General features: G+C 38.9%; 1 protein-coding gene across 2 annotated transcripts in view; it reads right to left on the bottom strand.

The window, feature by feature from the left end:
* Window positions 1-237: 237 nt before the first annotated feature.
* LOC108991864 (E3 ubiquitin-protein ligase SHPRH) overlaps window positions 238-23327 on the bottom strand; it is a 47579-nt gene continuing 24489 nt past the window's right edge. Inside the window, exons 10-19 of one of the 2 annotated variants that reach the window (XM_035692624.1) lie at window positions 19754-19920; window positions 17118-17334; window positions 16851-17030; window positions 15939-16055; window positions 15476-15718; window positions 15168-15372; window positions 14554-14768; window positions 13629-13780; window positions 976-1240; window positions 238-819 (exon numbers count right to left, since the gene is read on the bottom strand). In XM_035692624.1, the coding sequence (XP_035548517.1) occupies window positions 559-819; window positions 976-1240; window positions 13629-13780; window positions 14554-14768; window positions 15168-15372; window positions 15476-15718; window positions 15939-16055; window positions 16851-17030; window positions 17118-17334; window positions 19754-19920 (2022 nt within the window). In that variant the 3' untranslated portion in view covers window positions 238-558. Of the gene's footprint in view, window positions 820-975; window positions 1241-3421; window positions 3756-13628; window positions 13781-14553; window positions 14769-15167; window positions 15373-15475; window positions 15719-15938; window positions 16056-16850; window positions 17031-17117; window positions 17335-19753; window positions 19921-23327 lie in introns of those variants that run through there. The other variant, XM_035692625.1, reaches the window with a different exon arrangement.

The following is a 23327-nucleotide window of genomic DNA, read 5'->3' as shown; positions in this document are numbered from 1 at the left end:
ATTCAATAGTTAAAAGCATTGTCCGTGTTAAGAAATCTAGAGCATCTTCATCCGATTAGGATAAACCAATGATCGATTTATAACTTACAACGGTCTTCAAATACATTTTGTAATTAAGCAAAACAAGGGCCATTTACATTTGGAAAAATAGAGCGGGGAAAGCCAAATCAAATGAACTTCATTGAGCTTTTTTTATTTCCATGAGCGGAAGTAATCTGAATTTCCATGCAACATCACTAGAGAAGGATTTATTTTATTACATTGAATTTCTACTTTACACGAGGAGGTTCTGCAGTTGTCATCATAGATATCTCAAAAAAATTCCCAAAAAGGAAGAGTTCCAATTTATACAAAAAATGGAAATAATTTGAAATATAGAAACAAATTATTATCCAAAGCAATTCTTTGATTAGAGAACCCACCGCGATAACCTTGTGGATTTCCATGATTATGATGGGAACATCTGACTGGACTTGATTTAGCCAGAAAACTTGCCTCATAACTTCTATCAAGTAGCTTTTGCTATACCACAAACTGATTAGATCTTCATGAAGAACTTCATGAAGAACATGATGTATGCCCCTTGACTCTCCTCTCAGCTGCCATACCTGCAGCGACGGAAGGTGGCAAATGTCTGAGACTTCCAGTTAATTTTTCATTATTTTCTGGTACTGTTGATTTCACCGTCACAAATAGAGATTCAACATCTTTAAGCGTCAAGACAGGTTGATCTTGATTTTTTGTGTTCCCACTGATGAATGAACTGGTATCCCTGCTTCTGTTCAATTGGTATAGGCTCTCTTCAACAGTGCCTTTAACCTTCACAAAAGAACAAGATAGATTTAATTACCACTTCTCTGCGCATCCAACTCTTGCGAAGACTTGTAAGTGGGAGAACGAGTGTGTTGTTAATACGTATGTGTGTGTTTACGTAAATACTCGATTGCCATTGCATAAATAGAAAGATGGACATACTATGAAACGATGAACGAGTGTCCTATTTTTCTGCCCAATTCGGTGTACCCTGCTGATAGCTTGTGCTTCTGCTGCTGGGTTAAGTAGCGGCTCTACTAGAATAACATGCTCTGCTTCTAAAAGATTGAGGCCGTTGGCTCCATGTTGGATTAGGATCAATAAAACCTGAAAAAAATCTGATGCTGGTTGCTGGGTACGTCTTTTCCAAGTTCCCTCTGCACTGTTATTCTGTCCTCTAAACTTGCTTATGGCACTATGTGATTTCCTATATTTACAAAGCTGCAACCATGAGCAATATGAACACGCGCATGCACACATGCGTGTACACATACAAACACAAAAACAAACACACTCATGGCCATCAAAGCCAGTAAGTACTTACACAAGCACTATTAGCAATCTGAGAACTGAAATGCTGTCTAAAAAACCATAAGAGAAAAAAAGGGGAAAATCGAAAACAAAGAAAACGCTTGTGTAAAAAGCCTTGCATGTTTCAATTTCCTCATTGATGCCGTATGCGTGCTTAAATATCAAATAATGCACTTTATTGATATATGAAGAAAGATGCCACCCTCCCTCCAATATGTTATACTAGAAGGTTGGGGTAAAAATACCTGGCGCTCTATATTCTTGTAACCAAATTTCTTACTCTGTTTTTATCCCCCAAAAGAATCACTTGCAGCTAGTGCAATCATAATAAGCATGTATTGAGAATGTTTGAAAAATCACCAAACTCAGAATTAAGCTTACAAGCAAAGCTGTCAAGAAGAGATGAGTTGTTGCCTGTAATAATGATGTCATCAACATAAAGAAGCAAATAAATAATATCAGACTGCCTGTGAAAGACAGAGTGATGTGTCAGCACGATTGCAATAAAAACCAAGCTGAATGAGAAAAGAATTGAATCGCTGAAACCAGGCACGGGGAGCCTGTTTGAGGCCATAAAGAGCTTTCTTCAACTGACAGACATGATTAGGAAAGCAGGGGTCAATATACCCAGGAGGTTGTTCCATATAGACATGTTCAATAAAATGACCATTGAGAAATGCATTCTTGACATCAAGTTGGCGAAGAGGCCATTTGTTGGTCACAGTAAGAGAGAGGACAACACGGACAGTGGTAGCCTTGATAACAGGGCTAAAAGTGTCAGTGTAGTCGAGACCAGGTACCTGTGTATAGCCTTTGGCAACAAGGCAAGCCTTGAGACGCTCGATAGATCCATCGGGCAAATATTTGGTCCAAAACACCTATTTGGAACCCACAATGTTGGTGTTGGCAGGTCGAGGAACCAAAATCCAGGTACAATTAGTTTGCAGGGCTTGAACTTCTTCATCCATAGCGGCGAGCCAAGCGGGATTCTTAGCAACAGATTTGAATCCTTTGAACTCAGTGGATGCAAGTAGAGCAGAGAGAAGACCAGAAGATCCCAAGAGAGCAAGATTCGCCGGGTGGCGAGTTTTGAAAATACCAGCTTTGGCTTGTGTAAGCATGGGATGAGAGGCCATCGGAGTAGCCGCAACAGGAGCAGGAGTAGGCAGCTCAGTGGGGAGCTCAAGAGAAGAAGGGCTAGGATCTGAGTGCGTCAGAGATGGACCTATAAGAGAATCATTTTCCTGCAAAGACTCATCCACTGGATCAGTACAAATACCACACGGGTTAGATCCAGATTGTGTAATGTGCCGAGAATGAGGCGCAGGGGAAGATAGTAGCATGTCTGTAGGAGGAAGACTGGGTTCCAGAAAATTTGAAAATTTGAGGCAGGATATGGGTTGAGCTTGGGAGGTATTGAGGAAGGGGAAGTGAGTCTCATCAAATTGAGCATGGCAGGTGATATATAGCCTAGAAGTGGTAGGGTCAAGACAACGAAACGCTTTGTAAGAGAAGCTGTAACCCAAAAAAATGCAAGGAATGCTTAGGGGGGGGAATTTGTTAGGGATACAATCACGTAAACAAGGATAAACACGACAACCAAATGGATGAAAATTTTCATAATTTGGAATGGAACCATGTAGAAGCTCAAAGGGGGACTTACCTCCAAGAAGTGGTGTGGGCAATCGGTTGATGATATAAGCTGTAGTGCTAAAGGCGTCAACCCAGAAGCGAGGGGAAGTGTGGGAAGGGAAAAGCAGGGCCAAGCCGGTCTCAGTCACATGACGGTGTTTTCTTTCTGTGCGACCGTTTTGGGCGGGAGTATATGGACAAGAAAGTTGATAATGGATGCCAGAGGTACGAAGATGGGCTTTAAAGCAGTTGATAGTAAATTCTGCACCACCGTCACTTTGAAAAATTTTGATTCGAGTAGAATGTTGATTTTCCACAAATTTTTGAAAATGAATGAAAGTATCATAGAAGTCAGATTTTAATTTCAATGGATAAAACCAAGTGAAACGATAATAATCATAAATGAATAAAATATAGTAGGAAAAACCCAAATTTGATTTTACGGGGGAAGGACCCCAGATATCTCAATGAATAAGATCTAAAATATTAGACGATCTATGTTCATTACAAGAATAAGGCAAACGGTGATTCTTTGCAAGTTGACATGTATCACACAATGTAGGAGATGGCAATAAAGAGGTCAGATAAAGCTATCATTTTTTATTTAAAAATGAGATAACAGAATGATTCACATATCCAAGGCGAGAATGCCATAAATCATACGAAGCATGAAGAGATTTATTTTTAAGGACAGAAATAAAAGCGAAATTTCCGCGCTCTAGCACATATAAGCCTCCATCTCTTTTACCGGTTGCCACCACCCTTCCCGTCTGGCGATTCTGAACAGTGAAAAAATTATTAGTAAATGTAACGGATAATGGAAAATCATACGTTAATTTACTAATAGACAAAAGATTTTTAGTGAGTTGAGGGACAATCAAAACATCTAACAGATGAAGATTTGGCAAGGGGAAATTTTACCAGTGTGGGTGATGGGTAGGGACGCACCATTCCCTACAATCACACAATCCTTACCCGTGTAAGTGGTGGACTGGTCCAAAGTGGAGTGGGCTGGAGTCATATGGGCCGAGGCCCCTGTGTCCAAGAACCAATCCGAAGCTTCATTGCCAGACACAGAGCATGAAGCATTGAAAGCTTCTGCAAGGTGCGCCAAAGGATCATGCTGGTGCCGATCATAGCGTTGCCTGCACCGATCAGCGTAGTGGCCTTCCAAGCGGCAAATTTGGAACCATGGTGGACGACAACCTTGAATGGGTTGAGCACCGCCCTGTCTATGACTGGAGAACTCGTGGCTGGGGCCATTTCCACGGCCACGTCTGGAGCGAGAGGAGCCACCCCCGCGTTGAGAAGAGCCACGGCTAGCGGTGAATGCTGCAGCTGAAGGCACCGGACTCTCAAGAGACTTTGAAAGAGTTCAAAACTCTCAGCCTTGGACACAAGATCTGGGAAGCAAGGGAGAGGTGTCTGTGCCATTTGGGCAGTAGAGAAACTGGAGAAATCGGGTCCTAGGCCACGAAGAAACCAGTGAACTTTCTCGATTCTATCAACAGGGCGACCAATGGCATGAAGCTAATCGCATAATGCCTTGAAGGCACGGGCATAGGCAGTGATTGGATGGGTGCCACGCTTCATCAATTAGAGGTCATCTTTGAGGCGTATTTCACGGGCTTTGGAGCAGTGGCTGAAGGTATTTTCGAGGGCAGCCCAGACCTCACGGGATGTGGAGAGGCCGACGGCTTCAGCCATGGCTTCCTCTGTGAGAGAGGAGAGGAGAAGGCTTAGTAGGCACTGATCGATGGCTTTCCATGCCAAGTGTTTGGTATTTGGTGTCTGAGAGGTAGGAGGATCAAATGGAGGTGGTGGCACAAGGGTACCATCCACATGACCCAGCAGGACCTTGGCTCTCGAGAAGTGGAAGAAGTTGGCTCTTCCATAAGAGGTAGTTGGAGGAGGAGAGTTTGATGGTAACCATGTGGATCATGGTGTTGAAGGGGAGGAGGGTGGGAGAAGAATGGGGATCGTGGGATGCTAATCCAAGTAGGCTCTTGATACCATGAGAATGTTTGAAAAACCACCACACTTTTGAGTGGTGAAAGCCTTTCATATATATATATATATATATATATTCATTTACAGATTGTATAACGGCGTAATTACACATAAATGATGATTACAAAATAAATGGAAAGAATTAGCTAAACAAGTTCCTATAATTAAGGGTCAATGGATGCACATATGGAAGGCCTTAGATTAAGGCAGAGGATCCAAAACATGTATTAATATTGATAATTAATTGAAGAATCACAAGCAACCATTAGAAACAGCCATCTACTCCAATATGAACATAATTAATTGAATTTTTCTTATATGAATACAAATATTTTTTATAGGTTTATATGAGCATTAATAGTTGATACATCTTATTTACCAGTTTACCATGCTTTTATTTTCTACCCAGGATATTTTAATCTACTACGTTTGATTTTTTATATATACCGTAGTTAAAATGACGCCGTTTCACTTAAGTTTTAAGTGAAACGGTGTCCTTTTATACCTAAAGTGTACAAAAAAAACACAAATTTTATACATAACATATTGAAAAAAATATGAGTGAAATGACACTGTTTGATTTTAAACCAAACGGCATCGTTTCGATTTGAGATCGTCTTCTTGCCCCCCCCCTTCTTCTCTGATTCTCAGTTTCTCTCATTCTCACTCTCTCCTCTGCAACACACACTCTCTCTTTACTCTCTCAGACGAACCTTGCCACTAGCGGGATCGAGAACTACCAGAGTCGATACGGCCGGTATTTCTCCTCCCCATCGACCGGTACATTCGGTTGTTCCATGCAAATCCCATCTATCAGTCGGCGTCAGTTTTGGCAAAAACCCGCACCGATAGCGTCGGTTTTCACCCCTAATGTTCGATAGGGATGTGAAAAATTAGTCCAACGATCAACGGCTGCTACAAGTTCTACAACATTCAACTCAGGAGTAATGGAAGATACATTTTTTTTTTATAAGGAATGAAAGATACATACTGCCTGGAATTCATGCAATATCAAGACTAGAAAGTATTTTCCCATACAACTTTAATTTTAGGAGCTGACTTTTGAATTCAGTGAACACCAATCTATGGAGCTCGTTAAAAGCAACAAAAAGGGAAGTAGGAAGGAGTTTTTTTTTTTCCGTTGGAAGTCCTGAATGCCTTGATTCTAATTCTATCTTATGTGGCAACATGAAGACCTTGACTATTAGAATATTAATTAAATAATTATATTAACTTCTTTTTATCGGTTATATAAGCATCTCCCATCTATTATAAATTTTAGAATAATTAGTGACCATGTATGGGAGCAAAGTCATGATCTTGAATTCGAATATTGATCACCCTATTCAATTCTCTTTTCAATTATACATCAAAGTAATGCTACCATACCCCCTAATTTATACCACTCACTTTGTCCCCTTGACATGGCACAACGCGGCTTATTAAAAATATATATATTCAAAACAAAATGGCCCCCTAAAACACAAAAAGATGAAAACTAAAATCCTAAATTTCCTCTACTCTTTTATGTTTGTGTTCTTAAATTTTTAAATAAGCCACGTGGCACCACATTGTAGTGTCACATCAAGGAGACAAAGTAAGTGGTATAAATTACAAACATGGTGCATAGTAGCATTTCTCATTAAATATTGCACATGTTAGACCTATGTATTAAAAAACATTTGAACCCATATACTTGTGCTATGCCAATCAATCTCATCAATAAAATTATTGTTTATTGATTAAAAAAAATTTATGACGAAAAATTCTGAAGACCGCGCAAAAGCAACGTCTTTAACCTGGAAAAGCCTTATTATAGGAAATTTGGCCAACAAGTGATTAGAAGTTAGAATATTAATTTAATAATTAAGTTCACATTGTCCCTAAACTTTTGTGACCAGTTATTTAACAGGGGCCCGTTAGGAAAGTTACCGAGCCATTTGGCCTAGTCTAGGAGGAGCCTTCACTTCATCATCTCATTGAGTTTATGTGATGTTCCTTCAATGTCATATTTTTCTTGCGCTTTACTTTTACCGCATCTGCAGTAATAATAATTTGGATAATTTTTCTGGAGTGGGCTGCAACAATGGCTCATGTGTCTTGCGTTGTTCATGCTTTCAGCTTCCCCTCACTAACTAATTGGGTTGAGCACCTGTTTAGATTCAATACAATTGGGCCATATTTTGTCTGATTCATCATTCCAAGAAATAGATTCATCATTCCATCCCAACCGATTCAAGAACAAGAAAAAGAGCTAATGCCAAAGGAACCATGTATTGAAAAAGAAAATTTTGAGCTCATCCATCTTCGACTTGCAATCCTATAAATTCCTGTCGTTCCCTCCCAAATACATCATATTAAGTAGATAAGGACCATCTTCCCAACTGCAGTAATTTGTGAACACTCATAACTCTCTCCAATTGGCAAAAAGGTCTACCATCCTTCCAGTCATAACCCAAACCAATGCAACTCTACCAAGGAAGATGCCTCTGTGGCTATGTCTTCACACTATACCATCCTTCCTTGAAGGCTGTCTTCACACCATAAATCATGCAATAATTTAACCTTATAACTATCACCCACCACAAGTCTACTAGGATTAGAGAATCTCCCCACCACTTCAATTAAATTTCCACAACTCCAACCCATGGAGCCCATGAGCTTCATTCGAAAACCACTGGTCCAAGCACAATCAAATTTCAAATCCACTACTACTTTCCTCAAAGTCTTCCTTTCATGCTGGTAATGGCAACACCAAAGCCACTTCCCTTGGAGAGCCCGATTGAACAAGAGCAAATTTTGAATCACTCTATACTCCTTAAAAAATGGGAGAGCACTCCTTGGCCCAATGAGATTTGACCTCTTGACCTAACCTACTCCACAGAAAGTATTGTTGTAGCTTCTATATTCTTTTGGCCACTAGTGTGAAGCAAAAACAGTGACAGGAAATATGTGGCAAATCGGATAGTGTACTTCTGATCAATGTAATTCCACCACTTTTGGATAAGCGCATCCTCTTCCAAGTAACCAAGCGGCACTCAATCTTCTTTATCACCCCATCCCAAATAGACTTGGCCTTGAAAGAGGCTCCCGCTGGGAAAACAGGATATTTCAAAGATAAAAGAGGATACTTTGTACCCAATGCTAGCCTCTAACTTTTCCAAATTCACTTTCCACCTAGAGACAACTTTAGAGCAAATAAACAGTTCCTTCCAAGATCAAAGGCAATCTGGGTTTTCCCCACAAAAATACAAGGGTATCATCTACAAAGAGTAAGTGGGAAATGTTAAGAACACCATGATTACTAGCCCCCACAAATAAGCCTGAGTGGAAACCTCCTTCAATTGCTAAAAACATTTTACTAGAAACCTCCACGACAATAACGAAAAGTTATGGACATAACAGATTACTATGTCTTAGGCCACAAAAGATATCAGAGAAACCGGCCATTGTGCCATTCACCAAAATAGAAAAGCATATCGAAGAGATAAAATGCATTGTCCAAGATCGTCATTTTTCCAAAACCACATCTCCCAAGATCAATAATGAAGAAATTCCCAATAACATGATCATAGGTTTTTTTCAATATCTAACTTGCGAAGTACCCTTGGCCCACCCGAGTTAAGCCTATTCTCTAGTCATTCATTGGCAATAAGCACCAAGTGAAATGATCTTCTCAATGACCAAACTAAATGAATTAGCCAAGACTCTAGCTATTATCTCGTACACTCCATTCACAACATTGATGGGTCGGGAGTCTTTAACATTTACTGCCCCAACTTTTTTAGGAACTAGGGCTATGAAAGTAGCATTAAGTCTTTTTTCTCAAACTTACTATTGGTATGAAAATCCTAGAATACCCGCATATCGTCATCTTTAATCATATTCTAGCAAGCTTGAAAGAAAGCCATGATAAAACCATCTATGGCCTCTCAAGCCACGTGTCCATCTCTTCCTCAAATGGTCTCAAATGCTAGTCCGTTACGCTAAAGCCTCCATACAACAAAAAATGTTGATAGTATTGCACCCTAGGATTTATGATTTCAGTTTGATATGAAGAAATTGAGCCATCAACCAACATCTCAAATGGCATCGTTTCTCCCATGTGAATGAGTCATTCAATTGAAGAACCTTTTTTTATAAGTAAATTCAATTCAAGAACTTACTACACTGATCACCCTCTCTTAACCATAAAGCCCTTGATTTTTGCCTCCAAGGCATCTCCTTCATTTAAGTCCTATCAAGACCAATAATCAGTTGGTTTTTCTATAGACACTCTTCTTCAGATAGCATTCTCTCCTATTCCACACCTTGAAAGTCTTGTAAATCCCACAAGTCTTTAAGTCATTCTTCAATTACTTTAGTTTGTGAGCAAAGATAAAGCTCAAAGTACCTTGGAAATGGTAGGATGACGGCACTGCCTAACCCTATCAACAAAACCTTTTGCTTTTAACCATATATTCCCAAACTTAAGAGATATTTTCTACTCCTTTGAAGACCTCCACAGTCGAAGCTAATGGCCCAAGCAAAGTTTGGGTAGTCTCTTTTGATACAAATCAGGAAAGTGCACCTCCAAAGCTAGGGATACAAGGATCTATCAATTTTAGACCAAGGATTGTCTCAATTATTTCCTTTTTTATGAAACCCCAAGGGGTTGGCCCAAGTGGTAAAGACCTTGGTCTTGGGGTATCACTTCCTTCAAGGTCAAAAGTTCAATACATCATGGGTGCAAACAATCATTTGGGGCCACACCCCCTAGTGAAAAGCCAGTCATTTAACTAGTTCACTAGTTCCGTGTAGGGAAACTTCCGAGGGTGCGGTGCACGGAACCGGAGTTTACTCTACAGGGGTGGGTTCGAAGGGTCTGCCTTGGAGAGGTTCCCCTCCCTAACCCCTTGACTACCCGACCCCACAGTCTAGTCTCCACCATTCCAACCACAAAACCAGAAATCAACAGACGCAAACCCTAAACCTAGAAATTCAATTCAGAGGAGATCCTTCTTCCTCCCTAATTCAGAGCACAAGAACACAAGGGGATAGAGGATCCATCCCTGAATATATTTCCAACTCCAAATTGGGCAATGCATCATCACACCTATTCATACCCATGTGGCCAATCTCACCCACTTCTAATGTTATCACCTCCTTACCCTTTTCCATTATAGTCTATTTTGAAGACAAAGAACTACCCAAGGAAACTAGGCTGGAATTGGGGGATTTTCCAATGAATAAACAAGGCTTCCTTCTTTGCTGCCTAGCACCATAGATAATTCTAAACCCTTCCTTAAATCAGAAATGTGCCCCCATATCATCTCTATACCCAAGGAAGCTCCTTTTCCTCCTTTCAGCTCCAAAATCAAGTTCTCCAAGCCTACTCCTCCATCTTGAGCCGTCTTAGCCTCCAGAGCCTCATTTCTATCCCTAAAGATGTCTCCAAGCACTGTAATCTGAAAGCATGCTCCTTATTTTCTGTACCATTCCAAGCAAATCTAGGGGGGTGAATAGTGTCTTAGTGTTGATGAAAGGGGCCAAAACATTTTTCCCAAGGCCAATGGAATGAGTATTTCTTCGCCTTGATTCCATCTGAATTGTCTGTGCTTTGAGAGACCTTCCTCACTCTATGATGGCCATTGTTTCATTGCTACCCTTGGCTTGGAGCTAGGTTCTTTCAAAAGCTCTTGTTGCTTAGAGTTTTCTGATTTATGATTGCCACTGCGGAGAGGTGCCGAAGCTTCACCACCCTTTGTTGGCTTTCTCTGATCCCTCCCTCGCTGAGGACGTTCAGCTTGGTTGTTTCAGGTTCAAGAGAGGACCTGGGTTGTGTTTTAACTTTCAATCAGATTGTAACTAAAGGGTTGGGCCAGGTCTGCATTGGCCCTAGTCCTTCATTGACAGAGTTGGGCTTTAGCAAGCCCCCTTGCCCTTTCAAATTGGGTTGACCCAAGCATTAACTACTTTCAGGCTCAATGAATATAAAAATGGACCGTCCTTTTCTAGTCTGTAGCACAAGGCCCTTTATAGCCATCCTCTCACACCTACCAAGCTCAGGCCCACTTCTACACTCTTAAAAAGTTTGAACCTTGCTGAAAGCAAGTTCTGCTACCTCAAATTGGCCAGCTTATCTTTTGAGGATTTCTGAGCTTGTCTCTGGTGTCTCTGGGTTGCCTTGTAGATTGTTTCGAGATTGGGTGACAGCCTATACCCTAACAGAGCATTGGCATATGGTTTTTTCACATCTAGAATGGGCTGAGCTGCTCCCAGCCCCCATCGAATTCCTTCATTCCGATATCTTTGACCCATCTCAAGCCTTACATGCTCTCACTGTTCTACATACAAAGCCTATAAAGGATTCAAAGAAATCTGCCACCTTAGTCAACTCACCACCAAAAGCTCTCAATCCAATTCCAATTCTTCATTCCTGTACAGAAATAAAGCCTTTCTCCCACTGTATCATATTCTTTTGGAGCCAAGTATCGCCCCAATTTTTTGAGCAACATCTAGCAGTAGAGGTTAATTTCTTACACAAAGCCTCAGCAAGATTCATTCTTTCTTTTGTCTTCGTAAGAGTTCCCATAAAGGATAGCAGCCAAAGCATGTTAAGCTACCATTTCCCAAAAACACCAAGTGAAGGCCATGCTTGCTTCTATCATTTATGCGCATCACTGAACTTCCTCCCCCTATCAAAAACTCAAACACCTAGGACTCGATGATAATTTACTTTGAATGACCTTTTTTTTTATAAGCATTCAAAAATTAGATTCTCATAGATTTCCTTATAGCAAAAGGATCCAAAAGAAATAACTGATTCATAGACTTCTCAGAAATTTCTCTCAACCACTTCAAATCCATCGCTTTCTTGTTAAGGGATTGGTTCAATTGAGCAGATTATATGTTAGGCCTCGTTTGGTTGCACAGATGAGATGAGAAATCTGTAAATAGTAGTAAAATGGTTTGAGTTAAGATTTTATGGGGTTTTGGAAAAGGAGAGAAAATTTGAATAAAAAAATTAGAGTTAAAAGAGGGTTAGTATATAATTTTTTAATATAATTTTTTTTTTTTGAGATTTGAAAGTTGAATTGTTTTTTGTGTTTTGTGTGGAAGTCTGAGAAAGTTGTAATGATTAGGTGAAAAAGTTGAAAATTTGAAAATGAAAAATGTTTGTGTCGGAATGGTGCTTCGATGTTGAGATGAGATGAAATGGTTTTAAAAGTTTGTGAAACCAAACCAGGCCTTAGTCAGATCTCTATCGGTGAAAATCTTTTATGTATACTTGACTTTACCAACCTTCTTTGAACTCGTTATAATTATCCCACACTGAATGGAAAATATATTCTCTAAGTCCTCTATGGAGGGGAATAGACGAAGAATTCAAGTTTCATTTGGTGAATTGGGCTACGGTTTGTACCCCTATGCATGAAGGCGGGTTGGGAATTCGGACTTTGTTGGTTTTCAACAAGGCTTTATTGGGTAAATGGTTATGGAGATATCATGAAGAACGAGGATCTTTATGGAGGGTGATCATAGATTTAAAATATGGGGGATTGTGGGGAGGATGGTGCTCAAATGAGGTGAAAGGACCACATTGGGTGGGACTTTGGAAACACATAAGACGAGGCTGGACCAATCTCCATCGATCAACACGTTTTGTAGTTGGGGATGGGTCTAGAATTAAATTCTGGAATGACTTGTGATTTGGAGATCGAATCCTCTAAGAAGCCTACCCAATACTATACAACATTGCACAAAGAAAGGCAGCCTCAGTAGCAGAGCTTATGGATCTCTCTAGTGGTTCACCCCAATGAAACATCATTTTCCTTAGAGCCACCCAAGATTGGGAAATTGACACATTTACAGATTTCTTCAATCTTGTACACACTTGTAGTATGTCTGGAGGAGCGGAAAAGATTATATGGTCACCATCCAAGAAGGGAGGATATACACTGTACAATCATACTATAAATCTCTTATGACACACTCTACAAGAACATTCCCATGGAATAACATATGGAAGACTAAGGTCCTCCTAAAAGCCTCTTTTTTTGTATGGACAACTTCGTTAGGGAAGATTCTCACCTTCAATAAACTAAGGAAACACCGCTTCATTGTATTGGATTGGTGCTATATGTGTAAGAAAAATGGTGAGTTTGTGGATCATCTATTATTGCATTGTGATGTAGCCATGAGTTTATGGAACGATATATTCACGAGACTGGGACTCATTTGGATAATGCCAAGAAGAGAGTTGTTGAATTTTTTGGCTAGTTGGAAAGGAGTCCGGGGTAATTCTCAAATTGCAGCTTTGTGGAAGATGATACCAACCTATCTATGGTGGAGCATATGAATGGAGAGGAACAGTCAGAGCTTTGAGGATCGTGAATGGACAATGGATGAGCTTAAACTTTTTTTCTGCACACTTTATTCCATTGGTTGATTGTAACAGACTTTAATGGCATGAACATACATAATTTTCTTGTATCTTTAAACAATCATGACTAGGTGTGGCTCTTGTACATGTCCCGTGTACTTGGTTTCGCCTATTATCAATAAAATACTTATTTACTGATAAAAAAAAGTGCTGTCGCTTATTATAGCCAAGAAAGCAGCAAGTTCCATTCATAATAAGTTGTTTGAGGATCTCTTACCTGCCTCCTTTCATCCGGATAAAGGTGATCTCATTAGCAGTGAAGGCATGCTCCAAAACATCAAGGACATCATTCCAACTCGAGAAAACAAGAACTTTTGCTTTTGGATCTGTATGCTTGATCCACAAGATCCTTCTTGTGACAGCTTCAATCTTCAGGATAACCAAGATAAAATTAATAGGATAGGAATAAAAACTAGCATAGACGACCTAATCAAAATGGCAGGAAAATTGAGAGAGAGAACTAAACTAGGTAAAATTAGACATCACATTGCCAAGAACTCAAAAGGAATTATACTTGGTGGAACACTTGAGATCTACCAAGTATGAAGAGTAATGGGACCAACTTTTTAGACAAAGCAGGATGAATCTTGCCATGAAAGTATTGTAATGCACAAACACAAGCATACTTGGGTACCCCAACTGGCATAGGTTGACTCTATTAAGGGCAGGTTTGGGGGGTGGGATGAAAATTTTGTGTTTTGTTTTGAAGTTTAAAATATTATGTTTTAATATTATTATTGTTTTGGGATTTGAAAAAGGTGTATTGGGATTTGAAAAAGTTGAATTGTTTATTATATTTTGTATGGGGATTTGAAAAAGGTGTAATGATGAGATGAGATGAGATGAGATGAGAATTTTGTGTTTTGTCTTGTGCCCCAAACCTGCCCCAAGTCTATCCACCAATTAAGCCAAGCATTGAGTCACTGACAAGTTCAGGTCGATGATCTATTTTACAGTTATTCATAAGTAGAAAAAGTGGCAACTAATCTTGAGGGAAAAGGATATGATCATTTGGAAACAAGAGGAGAGAGAACAAAGAAACTGCACATAGCAACACGTGCAGGGACAAAGAAGTAGCATATCATTGTAAGCCATGCCATGTGAAATATGTCACGGGACAAAGCATTACATAGGAATCATACCTTTGTTCCATACGAACCCTGAACAATCATAGATTCTTCACACTTCTCACGACCTTGATATGTATGCCACACAGGTGAATTGAAAAATTCATTTTTTCTATCATCAGCATAAGCTATATTTCCAAAATCTGTATGCTGTCGGCATGTTGGGCACATTACCCATTTAGGTTGAAACTTATTATCATGTACTCTCTGCTCTGTCATTGAAAATAAACCTGCAAGAGGCAAGCGTGAAGTCACAATTAAATGGTGTATAATAGACAAGATCCATCAATACGATAGGAATCAAGAAAGAGAAAGCCCTGAAAGATGAAGGATGGGAACATATTTCCAGAAAAATCATGATTTAGATTAATGAACGTAAGGCTTCTTCCCCTTTTTTATAGGTATCTCGTTAGTGAGTCTTCTTTTCTGTTCTCTAAAGGAAGTACAAGTTACCATAATGTCACAAATGGTGTTTTCCTCGAACTAAGGGGACTTAAGGATTTCCTTCAAGTGGTTAACATTTTGAGAAAACAAAATCTTTGTTTTAGGAATTTAGTTAAAGGGACCTCAGTTATCTTTCCCTACTTTGTTAGGGCAAATAAAGAGTAATACAATAGATAAAGACTTACATTTACAACAAGTAACATGCCCGCACTGAAAAACCATCTTTTGATTGCTCAACTTTTCTTGACAAACTGGGCATGTTTCATCATCAGCTTTAGGTACACATCCACTTTTATGCTCTGTAGAAGTCGACAGCCTACCAATCTCTTGAGTTAATGAGGAATTAGTAGGGCTTTCCAATGGGGACTTTTGTTTCGATAGTACCAGACCCTGGAAATGATATATACACTAAGTACCAACTGCAAAAAAGGAAATATACTGATGAAAGCCAGTCATAAACTTGAAACTTTCGAGATGGCTGTGTTTGTTGTACCTTCAAATAACGAAGCTTCCCTTTTACACGTGACAACAAGGTTAAGGAGCTGAACTTGTCGTCAGAGTATTGTACACTAGCTGAAGGTAATTCATCTCGACTCAAAGCATCAACAGCTTTTTCATTCTCATTTTCACTTATGTGTAATCGTGTTGTAGCCATTTTAAGTTCATCATGCGCACACAGAACTTGAGCTTGGGCTATTGCCAAGGATCTTGCATGGCCATACTCCCTCCGCATGCCCTTAACCAAGTGAAAGGAAAAAGTGTTAAATTTTAAAGATCTTTGACCATGCCTAGTTGCATGCAGTAAATTAACTAAGAACTCCCAGAAACTTTTGAGCAGAAATTAGCAGTCAATATAATAAAAAAGCATTAGTTCAAGTCATTCCATGCAAAATTGATAAACATCGCGTGGCAGATAAGCAGTTGGGGCCAATAAAAGAGGATCAATAAGGCTATACCTCTAGAATCTGAAGCTGCATGTTGGCTGCTGACATACCCTCGCTTCCTAATTGAGCTTTGCAATAGCCCTTTATAACCCCAAGAACAATCTCCAACTCAGATGGAGATTTTGAAACCTATAAACAGATACGATAAGCATAAGAGTAATGAAAATAAGTGCTTGCCCTTTTTTTTTCCTCTCAAACAATAATTAATTGCCTGAAGTGAAGATGACAGCAATATATTCCTAGAGTATCTGTATCAAACCCAAACCAATGTATAGTTGCTCCACTTAGAGTAATGAACAGAATATAATGAAGTTTCAACTTAAAAAAGGTCAAATAAGATTTAAATCCTTTCAGTATTTGATATATGAGTCATAAACAAGGAGAACTTCCAACTCTTGATGGACAAATAATAATTTTTCTAAACTGTATTCCAGATAAATGATTTTGACTATGGCTTGCTGCACAGTAATTAAACTTTATCATGTGAACACCACAAAAAACTATATAACAAAAAAAGGGGTCAATCTACATTCATCAATGGAGTAACATACAAACCTCTATAAAATCACACCAGTACCATATATTACAACATAGCAATCTGCTTCAAACATCGTTCTTCCTGTGGATTCCCTACCAATCTAAGTAAATAAGGGTTCTCGAACCTCGTCTCTATGAACCAAATAACAAGAGACTTTTTTTAAAGGATATGTACTCAGAAAGAATAAGGAGAAGAAGGCCATGCACACACACACAGAACTACATGTCTGAATTTGATAAAGAAGCAATCTGCACCAGGCCACCATGCGTGTGCGTGTGTGTGTATGTGTGAGAGAGAGAGATTTAACATCAGTGTGTAAACAAAATATCGGTCCACTTTAACCATAACTTGGGATATATAAACGAAGAAGAGATTTAACAACTAACCACAACTCTTTCCCCAACATCTCTCTTCTTTCTAACACTGGATGATAAATCTGGCGGTGGTACATTCCAAAAGTACCGGTTGCGTGCAGAATTTTTCTTCTGCAAATGTAAGGCCTCTTCAGCAGATGTAATCATCCCTCCATCTTCTTTATTAAGACGAAAGAGCCTTGCTTCATAATCCTGTAGAAATAAGTCAGATGTCCGCAGAAAACAAATTTTAGTTGTACAAGAGAGCATCATGGTTAACAGACAAGTTTGCGAGCAAACCTGAAACAATCCATCTAGTTCACAAGCAACACATGCAGGACCATCCCCATTGACCTTGCAATTTCGACAGTATCTCACACGTTCAATATCCTCCTCTTTTGGTTTCTCCATTGTACGATCAATTCCCAGAAGTTGATCAAGTAACACTATCCTAGAGGCTTCCAATTGATCCAAACCAGTCTGAATATGATATTTTAGAGAACTTAAGCTTCGAAATCTGGACTGGGAGAAACAAAAGTTATTACCTAATAGCAATATAACATTTGACATAGCTTATATTTACTGCTTATCTTCTATAGAAACTCTAAGCAAAGGGTTTCACCTTTGCTTTCTAAAGTAGCACATTCCTAATTACCATGGAATCCTATGATTTCTAGCACTCTTCCCCTCTTTGAAAACCTGGACACTTGATGATAGACACTGATGTCTACACTGACTCTCGAGGATAGACAACCAAGTCTACACCGAGGGTTGTATAGTCACTGATTTTAACAAGGCTCGTAAAATTGGAATTGGCTCGGAATCAAAGGACTGATTCAATGAATCGGATGATTTAACAAACCGAATCGGGCGATTCATGACAATTTTGAATCTGTATATAATGAAATTCAAGCCTTACTATCATATATAAAAGAGTTTAAATATGAATTCATTGACTAGTTTAAATAAGAATATTAAATAAATTTAAATGGTTCAACAAGCATGTAATTCATGTATTTGACCTCAATTGTCCACATTTTTTTTTGCCTCAAATATTATCATCTACAACGGATAAATATTGTTAAGTTATAAGCACATAAAAATGGTAGTATTTTTTGTGAAGTCACAAGTTTAATACAAAATACTCATTATGCAAAGTCACAATATCTGCGTCTCGATGGCTTCTCTATGGCTTTTTTCCAAACTTGTTGGGAAGTGGCCAAGGATGATATAATGGGGGTCTTTCATGAATTCCATGAAAATGGATGGTCTGAAAAAAGCCTCAATGCAACCTTCATTACTCTTATCCCAAAAAAGCCAGGTGTTGATGAGGTAAAAGATCATCCCCCATTAGTTTGGTGAGCGGATGTGCAAGATCCTCTCAAAGTTTTGATGAATAGATTGAGCATGGTGGTGGAGAAATTAATATCAAAGCCCCAAAATGCCTTTGTCAGAGGAAGGCAAATTCAATGCTTATTGTCAATGAATGCTTGGATAGTAGACTCAAGTCGAGAGATCCGGGGCTCATGTGCAAGCTTGATGTGGAAAAAGCTTATGACTAATTGGAAATTCCGGATTTACATGCTTGAGAGATGTGGCTTTGGTACAAAATAATATTCATGGATCAAACATTGTATCTCTCCTGCTTGTTTTTCTATATCAATGAATGGCACGCCAAAGGGCTTCTTTAAAAGCTCCGAAAGCTTAAGACAAGGTGACCATCTTTCACCGCTACTTTTGTGCATAATGCAAATCCATTCTCATGGAAGAGTATTTGGAAGACAAAGGCACCCATCAAGGCAATCTTCTTTGTACAGACGGCTTCCTTGGGGAAGATCCTCACACTAGACAACTTAAGAAAATGTCGAATCATTGTCATGGATTGGTGTTGTATGTACAAAAAGAGTGGAGAGTCCATTTATCATCTAGTACTTCGTTGTTAGATTGCTATGATCTTGTGGAATTAGTTATTTGTTCAGATGGGATTAGCTTGGGTGATCCCGAGAAGGATAATCGATCACTTAGCTTCTTGGAGAGGCCTTCTAGGCAACTCTTAGATTGCACCAATATGGAATATGGTCCCAATATGTCTATAGCAGCGTGTTTGGAAGGAAAGAAACGAAAGAAGCTTCAAAGATTGAGTGGCCAATAGATGAGCTTAGAAATTTCATTTCCAATACTTTACTCCATTAGTCGATTGTTGTTGATTTTAATGGCATAAATTTTTATGAATTTCTTGTATCACTAAACTAGCATGCATTGGCAATGCTCTTGTATATGTCCTGTGTACTTGGGCTCTGGCCTTTTTTATGATCAATAAAGTTTTGTTTATCGATAAAAAAAATCTGTTCAACTAAAGTAAAGAACACCATGTTTTATCCTTCCGTTTTTCTACCATTCTTATTGTATACAAGGATGAGAATTTTAATATATGTTTAGTTCTATCATATATCCATATAGGAAATACAAAAACTCATTTAACAAATAAAATAAATAATTGGTTGGAACTGGCACAAATCAGTCTGAAATTAACTTGAATCAGCCGATTGAAACAGTTCACTAAAACAGGTTCAATTTTTTACCGATTCAAGTTGAATTGGCCTTAATCAAACCGTTTTGTCAAGCTTTCGATTTTGATGCACTGCACCTATGTTTAGTACCGTCTACATAATGACTACAATGTGTCACTGATTTTAATAAATTCCACATCCATGCCAACTTACCATATCCTCATGGCTTACAAGTCTTTTAGCTCAAAGTAGCCACATAGCCTCATAGGGATATTCAACACTCTTAGTTAGACAGATGGGGTTAAAACTAAAAGCTTCTGATGCAAACAGGAACTATTACAATTAACAGTTCATGAAATCAAAAGTAGTAGCAGTCACAATACTTTAATGCAACTGATGATATAGATGACTAAAACCATAACTAACCGGGATGAAATTCTTGATGACCTCGAATTGTTTGGAGCTCGTGAGATAGCTTCTTCAATCTTTCTGATCAACTCGCTCGAGAAGTCCTTGTTCTGCTCAGCGTGATGAAGTGCTTCCAACCACCAAACTGTGTGTTGATTTTTTCTGTCTCTAAATGCATTACTAACCTTCAAAAAATAAAAAACCTCAAACATAACTTAAGAAAAATCTAAGATATAACTACTAGCACGTAAAATTTACAATCTATATAGCTATCCAATCCGTTTGAAACTTAAGAAGGGAGCTCCTTAAAAAGTCATAACCTGAGGCATGGTGATACACAATGAATTCTAAAAATGCCGTGCACTATGACATTTCTGTCATATGGAAGAGATTACTTAACAATAGTTAAGCATCCAAATCAATAATAAAACATAAAAGAATTCTCAAAAGCAAGAGAAGAAACAAAATTTTCTTCACTTTTCTCCTTCAAAGCAGAAACAAAAGCATTGTGGTGAACTGTCATAAAAGATTCATTGGCAAAAAAAAAAAAGAGAGAGAGAAAGCATAAGAGGATTTTACTTCTCTTTTCTGGCTGCAAAGCAGAACCAAAAGCATTTTTGGGAAACTGTTATAAGAGAGTCACTGGAATAAAGAAAAAGAAAAAACATCAGAGGTGTAGATTCCAGATTACATGCTCTTCTGCACCCACCCCCTCTTTTCTTTTTCAGTTATGTGGAAAGCAAAAAAAAATAAAAATGGGATCACCCAGAATAATGGTTGATGCTAAGAGGATATTGTGAGAATGATTGCCAAGGAAGTGCAAGGTATTGAGAGCGGTCACGTGTTGCCTGCAGAAGGTGAAGTGAATGAAAAGCACTCATAGGGGCAATAATTTCATTTTGTGTCATCGAGAGGGCTGTTTTCATAGTGACCTACGCCATAATTGGCTAGAAAGAATAAAGATCACGCACGCACACAATCAGGCAACATTTTTTTTTTTTTTTTTTTTTTTATAAGTAACACATTCAGGCAACATTAAGGTGGTCTTGTTTAAGGTTGGGGAGAGTGACACCTGAACTTTCCCTGAGGAATATAGTTGATACAGCTAATGTAATGACCCAAGGAAGGCCTAAGCCACATCTGAGTCTATGCTCCAAAAAGACTTGTCAATGTTACAATTAGAGCCCCTTGGAATCAATTTAAAGGGCTTGAACTTCTCCCCCAAGCAATGCAAGGTCCCATTTACTACCTTCCCATACACAATACAGGTATTACAATCTTCCCCTTAAATCCCGACATCCTTGTTAGGCCAAGTTCAGCATAGGTGGCACAGCTGAAGTCTCACAATTCTGGTTAGGTTTGGCTCTAATATCATTTGTAACAACTCAAAGAAGGTCCAAGCCACCCCTGGACCCATGCTTCCAAAGGACCAGTCGACATTACAATTGGAGCCACTTGAAATCATTATAAAGAGCTTGAACTTCTCCCTCCCAATTACGACTAAATGCCAACTTTTTCCCACCTAGGATTGTTGTCCAGCTTGTGCAAAATCCTGTGACAAGTAACTACTGATAAAGGCGGCCACCTTTTGAGGGTGTTTGATGGACAAAAAAGGTTATTACACAAGTGTGAGGAGCAGCTACCAAGTGGTGGGCAATAAGGGATCACAAGATAAGGCCATTGTATGCCCTCGCATTAGCCTCTTCTCCTAAATCATTCAAATGCAAGAAGGGGGGGGGAGATCAACTGTCTTCCCCAAGTCGTAGCATTTATCCCAATGCAAAGGAGGCTTTGGTTGTAGAACAATTGCAACTTTCAAATGGCATGCCCCAGTGGCATGTAAATTTTATTTAGAGCACTTGGGATTAGGAAATGGAGATGCTCTCTTCAACAAGTTGTATTCTTTGTGGTGGAGAGAGAGGTGATGATCTAAGATGTTGGATCCCATCCAAAAGACAGTATTTTTTTAGGTTAAATCCTATTTCAAAGAGCTCCCTTTAACTGGCTCTTCATTTATTTGGAAGTATATTTCAAGAAATAATGCCCTTCAACGAGTGCATTTTTGTTAGGTGGCAAACCTCAAAAAGATCCTCTGATAATTTTAGCAAGATGCAGCATCATTGTATTAAATCGGTGTACCATATATAATAAAAATGGGGAAAGCAATGATCACCTTTTACTACATTGCGAATTGGCTAGCACAATGTGAATTAGGAAGGGTTGGGAGATGTTCAGGAGACATACACATTTTGTAGCGGGCGATGGCTCTCATGTCAGATTTTGGTATGACAACTGGGGTGGTGAACGAAGCTTCATAGATACTTTTTCTGCCATATTTGAGCTCGCACGAGTGAACGATGCAGCGATAACAGACCTCTTGGTGTTTTTTGGTGGCTCCCCTCAATGGAATGTTGATTTTATTATGACAGCCCAAGACTGGGAGTTGGAGATGATCACAGAGCTCTATGTGGTACTATATTGTGTGCGTATGACTGAGGGTACCATGGATAGAATGATTTGGATTCCATCTAAGAAAGGCAAGTTCACTGTCAGATCATTTCACAAAGTTTTAACGAGCCCAAGCATGCACACATTTCCATGGAAGAGCACTTGACAGACAAAAGCTCCCTTCAAAAGCTGCTTTTTTTTGTCTGGACAGCAGTATTAGGCAGAATTCTCACCACAGATAACTTCAAGAAACGTCGGATAATGATTTTTTTTTTTTATCAGTGACGTCGGATAATGATGTTGGATTGGCATTGTATGTGCAAGAACAATGGGGAATCGGTAGATCATCTTTTTCTACATTGTGAGGTGGCAAGGAACATGTGGGATTACTTCTTCACAGGACTCAGTTTATTATGGGTCATGCCTTTTAGTTTGGTGGATTTTCTACCTAGCTGGAGAGGTCTCCGCAGTAATTCACAAGTCGCAGCAATCTAGAAAATGGTCCCCATCTGCATGTGTCGGTGTATATGGAAAAACGAAATGATAGAAGCTTTGAAAATTGTGAGAAGACAATGGAGGAGCTGAAAGTTTTTTTCTTTAAAACATTGTTCTCATGGGTGGGGGCCATTGTATGTAATAGACTAAATGTTAATGACTTTCTACTTTTTTGATAGGTAATCAAAGATATTATATTCATAGAAATAGGCAAAGACTAGGTACATAGGAAGTATACATAAAGAACGTCTAACTAGAGGTTACAATAGAAAGAAGAAGATAATGGACACTAAGTTCGTTACAAACTATGGCCCCCGCCCATAAGAATAATGAGTTAAAAAAAGAAAAATCTTAGCTCATCCATTGTTCTCTCTTGATCTTTGAAACTTCTAGCATTTCTCTCCCTCCAAAGACTTTTTACTATCAGTTGTAAACTCTTGTTAGGTATTTCTCATGAATACTCCATGTATACTTGGGCTTTGCCTACTCTTATGAATAAAATACCTTGATTGCCAATCAAAAAAAAAAAAAAGAATTGGCTAGTGAGTTATGGATGGCAATATTTAGCACTTTAAGGATTGAGTGAGTAATGCCCCCAACGAGTGGAGTTGTTTGTATGCTCGTGGAATCCTGGTTGAGGCCAAAGAAA

The sequence above is a fragment of the Juglans regia genome, chromosome 7 (genome assembly GCF_001411555.2).
Source record: "Juglans regia cultivar Chandler chromosome 7, Walnut 2.0, whole genome shotgun sequence".
In the NCBI taxonomy this organism is placed as follows: domain Eukaryota; kingdom Viridiplantae; phylum Streptophyta; class Magnoliopsida; order Fagales; family Juglandaceae; genus Juglans; species Juglans regia.
This window is presented reverse-complemented; position numbering and strand designations above follow the sequence as displayed.